Source organism: Podarcis liolepis (genome assembly GCF_965112155.1).
Source record: "Podarcis liolepis genome assembly, chromosome: 13".
NCBI lineage: Eukaryota > Metazoa > Chordata > Lepidosauria > Squamata > Lacertidae > Podarcis > Podarcis liolepis.
This window is the reverse complement of record NC_139573.1, coordinates 30710138-30721333: the sequence shown is the minus strand read 5'-3', so window position 1 is coordinate 30721333 and position 11196 is coordinate 30710138. Positions and strand designations below refer to the sequence as shown.

The following is an 11196-nucleotide window of genomic DNA, read 5'->3' as shown; positions in this document are numbered from 1 at the left end:
GCAGACTTTGGACTGAAGCATAGGTGAATTGTTGATTAAACATTGGATTGTTAGTGGTAGATGTCTCTTTTATTGCCCAACGATGGGTTGGGGCAAAATGTTGAGAACGTCAATGCCACCTTAACAGGCTTATCAGCAGAGGTGGAGTTTGACACGGTCAAGCCTCTTTCTTTTACACCAAGTATAAAGGTCTAACAAGTTTGCCCCACTGATCATTTCCTACAATAGAGTCTCTGAAGCTGGTAGTTCCTTAGCTGAAAAAGAAGAAGAAGAAGAAGAAGAAGAAGAAGAAGAAGAAGAAGAAGAAGAAGAAGAAGAAGAAGAAGAAGAAGAAATGGCTTTCTCTGGCTTTTCCTCTGTTCAGTCTTCTCGACCAAGCCTAGCTGGCTCAATCTACAAATCATCGTCCGTCAAGACATACCGAGCACCCAGTGTCCATGGAGGAGCTGGTGGGTACGGCACCCGCATCTCCACTGGCACCAGCTATGGTGGTTTGGGTGGTGGCTTTCAGCTTGGTGCTTCCACCGGTGACCTGCTGCTTGCCGGCAGTGGGAAGGCGACAATGCAGAATTTGAACGACCGCTTGGCTGTGTATCTGGAAAAGGTGCGCTCCTTGGAAAAAAGCAATGCTCAGCTTGAAATGCAGATCCGTGAGTGGTATGAGAAGTGCTCCCCTGTTGCTAAGCAAGACTACAGCATGTATTTCAAAACTATTGAAGACCTCCAGAACAAGGTAAGAAGTTGTTCAAATTCTAAGCCGTTGACTGGGTAACGGTATGAGCCTGTGAAGGGTAGACAGTGTGCCATTTCCTTACATGTGTATATTAATCAAGCCAAAAAGTTATTTTAACTCAGAGCAGCCCGTGCTGATTTTCTCATAATTATGGCTCTCCTGAATCACCTTTTGCTGGAAGTGCACTGCTTGAGCATATGTGCTGACCTGGCCCTGACCAAGTGGGTGAGCTATGACTTCATTACACAATGTGAACTAGATAGCACACTTGGTTAGAGCGTGGTGCTGATAACGCCAAGACTGCAGGTTCGATCCCTGTATGGGACAGTTGCATATCCCTGCATTGCAGGGGGTTGGACTAGACGATCCTCAGGGTCCCATCCAACTCTATGATTCTATGATCTATGATCTCTATGGACTCATGTGATCAGTCATCACATCCAAAGGTCATCCATCCATGGTAGCTGCCCATCAGCCTGGAGGTGTGGCAAAGTGCCCTTTAGTCATGCCCTGCACATTTCCCCGCACAGTGAATAACTTAGGAAGCTCCCCAACAATGCAATGCTTCTTTTTTATGTATACAACTAAGCGGAACACCAAAATAGAACAGTCCTTCTGCAGAGGCATATTTGACTTTTGTTTTTAAACAATTGTTTGAGCAATTAAGGTCAGTGAGAAAGAGGAGGATTGGTTTGAGAAGATATTGAATTATTTGGGTAGGTTTGAACAATTTGCGGCAGTTAAAATGTTAAAAGTTAAATAAACCTTGTGGAGGGAGGAGCGTTAAGGTGTATAGAAGTATACATATGGTTGATTTGAATATGTTATTATTGAATATTATTGAATATGTATATTACTGAATATTGTATACCCAATGTGTCAGCCGCCTGGGGGGTTTCACTCTTTGTGTTTTAGTGGGTGGTAAAAATAAAATATTTTTTTTAAAAAAATGTTTGAGCACAACTGGGATCAAATAGCACTGTATTGTCTGGGGCATGGAACCACAACTTTGTATCTAGCCAAGTCGTAGTCAGAGCAGACCGACGGAAATCAATGAACTTACATTAGTCATGTCTGCTGATTTTAGTGGGTCTGCTCTGGGTCTGCCTTAGATTAATTCAACCCACCATTTTTATTTCATTGGGAAAGCACCTTGGCCGTGTTAAGAGACTCTAGTGAAAAAGCAGATCTGTCCCATAATTAGATTAAAATGTCTGCCTGTCAGAAAATATCAAAGCTTCTTGAGAAGGAATCCTCTGTTTTCTCCATGTTATTCACTAAAATTACTACTACTACTACTACTACTACTACTACTCCCATGTCGAGGGGGGGGGTGCACTTCCCTATTTACTCTTCCCACACCCTACCATGAGTCAATTAAAACCTGTTATAAAATCCCAAATGCTGATGAGAATGGCCTTACGAGTGTGCCATTTAAATCATGCACCCCACCCTCTTTCCTCACCGTTTTGTACCTAATCTAATCTCTACCATAAAGTTGCACCCACAGAAAAGTAAATATGTGGTCGATTGAGACTTGGGAGGTGCCATGTATGGAAGTAGGGAGAAGGGGTAGAGTCCATGATCAGGTCGTAGCTTCTAGATTCATGATAATTCTCACTGTGTGGTTTTCAAGAGCAAACAAACACTGCAACCAAGCAAAACTTACATGTGGGCACTTGGAATTTTGGGAAGATTTCCATGAGAAGCTGCCCCCAACGTTACGTGCTCCCATTTGAGCAGGCTGGGAATTCTTTTCAAGATTACTGGGAAATGTAAGACCAAATTTGCTTCAGAACTGCAGCTAATCCACCCAGGGGGAAATGTAGGAATTTAGGAAGCTGCAGGGCTCTTTTTCAGGAGGAAACTCACAGGAACTCAGTTCCGGCACCTCTCAGGTAGGCACCATTGCCATTCTAAGAGATTAGAGAGGTGTTCATGATGAGAGGTATTTTTCTAGAAAAATAGCACTGGGAAGCTGCCTTATATTGAGTCAGACTATTGGAAACAGCAGCTGACTGGTAGAAGCACTCCAGGGTCTCCTAGCCCTACCTTGAGATGCTGGGTATTGAACCTGCAGATTTTGGCATGTTAAGCATGTGCTCTACCGTTGAGCCTTAGGGATACAGGTGGCGCTGTGGTCTAAACCACTGAGCCTCTTGGGCTTGCTGATCAGTAGGTCAGCAGTTTGAATCCCCGCAATGGAGTGAGCTCCCGTCGCTCTGTCCCAGCTTCTGGCAACCTAGCAGTTTGAAAGCATGCTAGTGCAAGTAGATAAATAGGTCCTGCTGCGGTGGGAAGGTCAACGGTGTTTCCGTGTGCTCTGGTTTCTTTCACGGTGTCCTGTTGTGCTAGAAGCAGTTTAGTCATGCTGGCCACATGACCCGGAAAGCTGTCTGTAGACAAACACCGGCTCCCTCAGCCTGAAAGCAAGATGAGTGCCACAACCCCATAGTCGCCTTTGACTGGACTTAACCGTCCAGGGGTCCTTCACCTTACCTTTTACCTTTAACACTGAGCCACATCAATTACCCTAATGAAAGGAAAGCAGAATCAGGCGATAGAGTAGAACAGTCCATGCTGAGTCATGCTAGCTATTTCTCTGCCTAGTGGTAGGGCCCATGTTCTTCATTAGAACATCCTTTTAGAACATCCTTCTCCACTGATCTTCTTCTTTGGGCCTTTGTTTCTCATTATATTGCTGTCTCTTGTCTTTCACTGACCTTCAGTTCTAACTTCCGTTGCCTGGAGGTGGTAACTCTTTTAAGTTTCTGAGTTGGTTTGCTGCATGACTAACCCCTCACTTTCTGTTGTCCCCCCCCAGATTATCGTAGAACGATTGGCCAACACCCAGATTGTATTGGCGATTGACAATACCAAGCTGGCAGCCGATGATTTCCGTGTGAAGTATGTAGGTTAAAAACCAATGAATACATCATGGCAATTCATTAACCTGCACAGTAATATTTCATTACCAATTATCTTACACACACTGCTGTGGGCTTCTCAAAGGAAGAGCAGGAACTATGGGAATGTCTTTCCAGTTCCACAGGTGGCAGGAGTGGAAATTGTAAAATCTGTGAAGATTTTATGCAGTCTACTTTCATTCATTCATTCATTCATTCATTCATTCATTCATTGCTTGCATTTATATGCCACCTTTTCCTCTAAGTAGCTGAAGGTGCAGTACATGGTTTTCCCCTTCCTCATTTAATCTCAAAAACCCTGTGTGGTAGACTAGGCTGAGATAGGATTGCCATATTTCAAGAAGTAAAAATCCGGGCACAAAAGGGTGTTGAGTTTTTCTTTTTGGAAAAATGCCCCAAAAGTTGCTGATTTGGGGGGCGGGGGGCGGGGAATCACCCATAAGTAAAACCTGGATATTTTGCCGATTATTGAAAATTTCCCCTGGATGGTCACTTCGGCTTTGGAATCTCAGACATGTCCAGGAAAAAACAGACATATGACAACCCTAGAGATCACCATAATCACTGTAGCAAATGTTTGTAAGCATCTACCCAAGAACATTTGAAAAACAAACAAACCCAGAATTCAGGATTCAGCTATCATAAAGAGGTCCATTGCAGTCGTATTGGCCAATGAAATTAACAACAGCTGGGGAACTGGTCCAGTTTGCTAAGAAGGAAGCTGACATGTCTTTTTGAACATCAAACAGATACGAGAATGAGCTGGGTCTCAGACAAAGTGTGGAAAATGACACAGCAGGGTTAGCCAGGCTCATCGATGACCTGACCCTGACTAAGTCTGATCTTGAGCATCAGGTCGAAGGTCTGAAGGAAGAACTGGCTTACCTCAAGAAAAATCACGACGAGGTAAGAAAACATCCCATTAAGCCAAAGAGTTGTGGATTTTCTCAGCTTCAGGTGTCCACAGGACCATCTCTGCCAATAGGAAGAGTGAAGCATTTGCCTCAGGTGACAGATGCTGGTGGATAGCAAGATGTCGGATGGCAGAGCTGGGTGTTCTTGTGCATACACACCCAAACCTGATCTGCCATGCTCAGGTGCAGCAGATTCAATTCTCCAGTTTGGTAAGCTTTTGGACATGGAATGCAAGGAGGAAACCATTTTAGGCAGAAAAATATATTTAGATGGGCCTGCCAGTAGGGCCAAAGAGTTTGAGGGAGGATCTAGCAGAGATGTCAGAGAAGACACAATGGGAACAAATTACTTAAATTACTAAGTTGCATGATTTCACCAGAGCAGACAGCGAAGTGAACAACACAGATTTGGGTGGAAGCCGAACTGCAGGGTAATGGAAACAGTGCTGCATGCAGCAGATACAGAACAGAAAATGATGCCTTCCTACATCCATCGGACCGCATTAGTAAGCAGTAGCCAGATCTTGAAAGCCTGTGACTACACAGATGAGGAGCAATCTCATTCGGTTGACTGGTAAAACTCATATATCAGGGCACAGGGCACTTAAGTAGTATAAAAGTAAAGGTACCCCTGACTGTTAGGTCCAGTCACGGACGACTCTGGGGTCACGGCGCTCATCTCACTCTATAGGCCGAGGGAGCTGGCATTTGTCCGCAGACAGCTTCTGTGGCCAGCATGACTAAGCCGCTTCTGGCGAAACCAGAGCAGTGCACAGAAACGCCATTTACCTTCCCGCCAGAGCGGTACCTATTTATCTACTTGCACTTCGTGCTTTTGAACTGCTAGGTGGGCAGGAGCTGGGAACGAGCAACGGGAGCTCACCCTGTCCTGGGGATTCGAACCACCGACCTTCTGATCGGGAAGCGCTAGGCTCTGTGGTTTAGGCCACAACACCATCCGCGTCCATAAGTAGAATATGGGAAGCCAAAAAGGACCCTATTCCTTGAATTTGATGCTGGTTTCAATGTTAACTAGCACAGAATAATCATGATCACTTGTCTTTTGCAGGAAAAGGCAAGATTGCAGAAGCAGCTGGGTGGCACCGTGTCAGTCGAGGTGGATGCTGCTCCAGGCATTGATCTGGGCCAGATTATGGACAACATGCGCCAGCAGTATGAAGTCATGGCTGAAAAGAATCGTCAAGAGGCTAAAGACCGTTTTGATAAACAGGTGATGTTTGTCATGATGGTTGTTATGACTAAAGTTTGTTATTATGATTAATAACCATTCACATGGCATTTTACCTGTGAAAACTACTTGACACGCTCCATTTTGTTTATTCACGAAACACTACGATGAAATAGGACGTTAAGTCTGCAATCCTGTTCCTACATCCCCAGTAGGACTTACTTATGAGCAGACAATCGCTGTAATTGTTCCAGTCTGCAAATTCAGGCTAAGAGAGCCTTCCAAAAACCAGCAAAGGCTGGTTTCAAATGGTGCATGTACACATTATAGCAGGTTTGATCTTAAAGGAGGCATTTCCTTCTCTGTGTGAGAGAATGCCCCTCTTGATATTCTGCCTGCTACATATACACATATACATGCACACACAAATATATATGCAATTCTTTTTTAAATAACAAAAAAATATGCTGCAGCTATGGGGCACATCCTTTGTCATTCAGCAGTGTGTTTTAGTCTATTCAGCTACACTGTTTATAGATAGATGATAGATAGATAGATAGATAGATAGATAGATAGATATAGATATTCATTTTCCAATGAAAAAAACATTCATATTAATAACAAATCAAACCAAATCTTTCCACATTCAAAAACAAAAAACAATATAGCCAATTATATAATCCGAATTAATTAATTTCAATGGAACTTCCCGTGTTCTGGATTTCAAGAGATAAATGTCCATCCTTTCTCTTTCTGCTATCCTCTTTATTACTTCACAGTTTTCCAATCCTGATATTGACAATCTCCTCTCCCGATCAGTCAGTCACTGGTATAACTCTCTTGTTTTATTTGATCATTCCTTATTTCTATAATCATGCAGGGGGCTTTTTCCTCATTGTTCTCAGTCTTAATATTTTGAAGCACAGTCCTCCTTCAAAGCCTCCTCCTTTTTCTGCTGATTGTTGTTCTAATAGACTCTGGGCTTCCGTCCAAGGTTGAAATGAATTAGCATATTCAGCTACACTGTTAATCACCCCAACAACGATAACATTTGATTTCTCGCCGTTGGATTTCTCTCTCTCCATCTTTGTATTTTAGGTTGAGGAATGGAATATAGAGGTGACCACCACTACGCAACAACTTGAGGGCCATAGAAATGAGGTCACAGAGCGGAGACGTACACTTCAGACCACGGAGATTGAACTCCAATCCCAGCTTAACTTGGTAAAGTTCAAGTGCAGCAATACATTTACTGCTTTTGGTTCATTGCATGACCATTTGGGTTCCTGCCCCTCAGAGCTATGCAAACACTGGCAATCAGCTGACCACCCCCAGAGGCTTTGGGTCACTTGACATTCTAGGCTAGGGAACATCCTCTTGAACTGAACATCTGCTCTCTTCTTCTAGAAAGCGGATCAGGAGAATATCCTGGCGCAAACCGAAGCACGTTACGGAGCCATGTTGGCCCAGATACAGGCTTCCATTGGGAACATCGAGGCCCAGCTGATGCAGCTGCGGAGTGACATGGAGCGCCAGAGCCAGGAGTACAGCAGCCTCTTGGACATCAAGGTCAAGCTAGAGGCAGAGATTGCCACGTATCGCCGCCTGCTGGAAGGGGAAGACAGCAGGTGAGGGATTTGGTCCAAAGGTGCTTACGTTGTGCGAGTCAGCAGACCGCATGTTATGGGAGGTGGAGGAAAATAGAGCAGAGTGACTCTGGTACAGCAGATGGCATAATCGTATCGTATCGTAAAACCTTTATTGGCATCACATACAACATCCAAAACAAATCAATACAGAATTACCACTTCCCCAGTGGCACAAAACATGTGCTAAAAGAAAGGAGGCAGAGCAGTCTATTATCACATCTCTTGGTCTCCAGGGAGATCAGACGTCTGCAGTTTATTTCGACGACAAAAAACCAAATAGAGATATTTATCCACTAACTTGATGAGCTCCTGATCATTCCCCAGTAATAGAAAATTTATGACCTCTGACTCTGGTTTCCATTTGGGGATACAGAGTTGATCTAGAAATTGCTGGCAGAGATTACAATCGAAAACCATATGTGTAAGGGTTTCCACCAGGTGGTCTTCACATGGGCAAGTTCTTTCTCCTTCCACCCTGCCTGAGAACCTTCCCCAAAGGAGAGATGATATAAGCAATGGGCAGAGAGGAGGAGGAGAGCTTTAAAATGTCCGGTCTGCAAAGCAATACACTGAGCATGCAGAGGCCGTATAGGAAGTCTGCCCACGCAGATGTCAAGCCACTAAAGAGATGCTCTTTCTTGTCGTTCACCTAGAAAGTAATGGGCTGTATTCAGTGGAGTCATTGTGCAAGGGGGACGGCTTTCAATCATGCAACAGAACTTCCCCTTCCCTTATGCCTCTCACACACAAACACATCTGCTCTGGGGTTTCAAATCGGCAGCTGATGCAGGCAGAGGAGGGAGGGAAGGGAAGTTACATTACACTTGCAGACATGGGAGCTAACTGGTATGATGCCCTGGTGTGCTCTCCCCAAGCCAGACAGAAATGAAGAACGCAAATGCAATAAGCAAATGATGAAACTCTTTTTAAAAAGCAAACCTGATCAAGTAAAGATGATCATGGGTCTGGAAACTAAGCCTTATGAGAAGCGCTTGAAGGAGCTGGGTATGTTTAGCCTGGAATGAGGAGGCTGAGAATGATAGCCATCTTCAAATATCTAAAGGGCTGTCACATGGAAAAGGGAGCCTGCTTGTTTTCTCCTGCTCTGGAGGGTAGGACTTGAACCAATGGCTTAATGTTGCAAGAAAGGAGATTCTGACTAAACATTCAGAAAAAAAACTTTCTTTAGCAGTGGAACAGTCCACGATTGGGGGTGGACTCTCCTTCCTTGGAGGCCTTTAAGCAGAGGATGGATGGCCATCTGTCATTGATGCTTTAGCTGAGATCCCTGCATTGCAGGGGGCTGGACTAGATGACCCTTGGGGTCCCTTCCAACTCTTTGATGCTATGATTTTCTGATTTATAAGACACGCTATGTCTGATTCAGTTTTTATTTCATTTTTTTTAAAACCAGGACTATTCTTGAAGAACTGGAAGCTGAAAAAGGTATGAGTCTGAATTGTCAACACCCTCTCTCATTTGTTGAAGGTTCCCACTGAAAAAAGCATTTCAGAGAGGCCTGGTTGGGATTTTGTTTTCAGAAATCCATTGCGTTCTGGCAGGAGGGTGTTGCACCATTATTTTAGGGACACAGGAAGCTTATACCGAGTCAGTCCCATTGTTCTATTGAGCTCAGTATTGTCTACACTGACTGGCAGCAGCTATTCAACCCCCTTAGAAACTGGGGATTGAAACTTGGAGCTTCTGCTTGCAAAACAGATGCTCCTTCCCTGAGCTATGACCCTTCCCCTTAGCAGGTAACAGGTTTGCACAGAAAAGGGCTTTCAGGTCTCTTCCAGCATCAGCAATCCACCCATCCGTCCCACGTACGTCAGTGGTACAAGAAGTATTTTAGGCAGCACCCATATAGACTTATGCATGTTCTGCCATGTGGCCGGAACCACTTTTCACATTGTTTCGGGTACATTACATCTTTAATTTAGCATTTGGGCCCTGTTGGTCAACTCTGATCACAATCTTTCAGCCGGCAGTGACTATTGGGGTGGCACCTATGGGAATGTTCAGGGTGGCAGGAGAGGATATATTGTTTATTAATATCCTTCCTAACTTGTGCTAGCAAATTCCTTTACTTAGCAAAGTTTACATTCCCCTTCTCTCACACAGCAGAAATCTGGTTGCAGGCTCATTGCTCGTTAGAACCCCTTATTATTATGCAATTCAATCTCCCTTGGATTGAATTGTATGTTCCTGGTAAGATCCCCTTTTAAATCCCTCCCAAAAGAATAAAGACACCACAGTCTTATTTATAAGCAATAAAATGAAACTTTCAGGCAGAGCACAGCGTGATCCCTGAAGGCAGGCTTCAGGCTTAAAGTTACAAACTTATACTAACAGGTTTACCCCATAAGGAAGATGACCTGGGGGACTGCTTGGCTGGCAGCCAGCAGTTCATTCCAGGAAGTTCGCAGGACAAAAAGGAGGTGGAAAAGAGGGAGAGGGGCCGCATGCCTTGTCCTTTGACCAGGTCTGGAAAGGTCACGCCCACCCACTAGTCACATGCAACGAAGGATGCTCCCAGGCCAGGAGGAACAGGAAGTTTCGACTGGCTGGATCAAACATTCCCTTGCATGTCCACTCTAGGAAAACAAGGAATGTTGTACTTGACTACTCTCAGTGGATTACATCCACAGCACAGACAGCAAAGTCCTTCTCACATCACTAGCAGCACTGCAACTTACCTGGACTGTGTCTGGGGCAGGAGAGGACGGTGGCCAGGTCAGGGCTGCCCAGGTGAACAGATGAAGCTCCTGCTGGTGAGGTCCACATAGCCCTGACCTTACCGCTTCCCTGCCCTGTCCCAGCATTTTATTTATATATTTTATTTATTTATTTAAAAATAATCTAGTCCCATCTAGAGAAGCTGCAGCCACATGAGTGGCAGGAGCCCAGTTTCCCCCCACCACACTAGGAATTCAGTTATCCTGCTGCAAAAGCCAGCAGGAAAGTCCCTCCCCATCTCTTCATCCAACCAGTCACTGAAAACACTTATGCAATTCAAGTTTTGTTGCTGTACAAGCAAAGTCCTCCGTGCATCTTATCTGGTCTTGTTTTCCACTCTAACCATCAGCATTAGATTCCTCCTGAACTGGTTCTTACCAGTCTTGTGGTCAGGCTGCATTGGTGACACTGGCCACACTGATAATGAGCTTTGCAGAATTTCTACCTCCTGGTCCCTAGCCATAATGCCAAAATGGAATGATTAGGGGGTCTTCCAAGCAAGAAAGGAAATTTTTGCCCACTGATGATGTTATATTATCATTTAAAGCACCCAATGAATTCTAAGCATGCATCTGATCCATATTTTTGGGTGGCCTGGGATAGCTTGGTAGAGCATGAGATTCTTAATCTCAAGGTCGTGGGTTTGAACCCCACATGGGGCAAAACAGTCTCGCACCGCTAGATGACCCTTGCGGTTCTTTCCAATTCTATAATTCTATGATTCTCCCTTTCCAGAAAGGAATAAAGTCCTGAGGATCAAGACTGTGGTTGAAGAGATGGTTGATGGGCAAGTCGTATCATCCAGAACTGACGAGAGGGAACAGAAGATGTAGCCGGTGGTGGAACAATACACATTTTACATTCTTTGTGTTAAGGCCAAAAAAAATAACCTAATTTCAAATCCTGCCTTTCTGAAGACGAAATGATACTTCTCTATAGTTTTAAAAAGGGAACTCAATGATAAAGGAAGCAATGTGCTATTCCTAAAGAATCGATCGACTGTTTCTTCTAATTAAAAAAAAAGTCTGTGTTCATTATGACAAAA

The 11196-nt window shown here is 44.3% G+C and overlaps 1 protein-coding gene across 1 annotated transcript; it reads left to right on the top strand.

Annotated features, from left to right (window-relative positions):
* The first annotated feature begins 215 nt into the window (after positions 1-215).
* Positions 216-11196, top strand: LOC310690732 (keratin, type I cytoskeletal 19-like). Its single transcript, XM_083470258.1, has 8 exons — positions 216-733; positions 3558-3640; positions 4410-4566; positions 5644-5805; positions 6862-6987; positions 7171-7391; positions 8827-8858; positions 10887-11196. The coding sequence occupies exons 1-8, from the start codon at positions 335-337 to the stop codon at positions 10982-10984; spliced, it is 1278 nt and encodes a 425-aa protein (XP_083326384.1). The 5' UTR covers positions 216-334; the 3' UTR covers positions 10985-11196.

What these genes read in the sequence shown, in the direction of transcription:
- LOC310690732 (XM_083470258.1), top strand. Translation starts at nt 335, where the DNA reads ATGGCTTTCTCTGGCTTTTCCTCTGTTCAGTCTTCTCGACCAAGCCTA. An exon ending in TCAAGAAAAATCACGACGAG is followed by an intron (nt 4,567 to 5,643) that starts GTAAGAAAACAT and finishes TGTCTTTTGCAG; the next exon opens with GAAAAGGCAAGATTGCAGAA. An exon ending in AGAACTGGAAGCTGAAAAAG is followed by an intron (nt 8,859 to 10,886) that starts GTATGAGTCTGA and finishes CTCCCTTTCCAG; the next exon opens with AAAGGAATAAAGTCCTGAGG.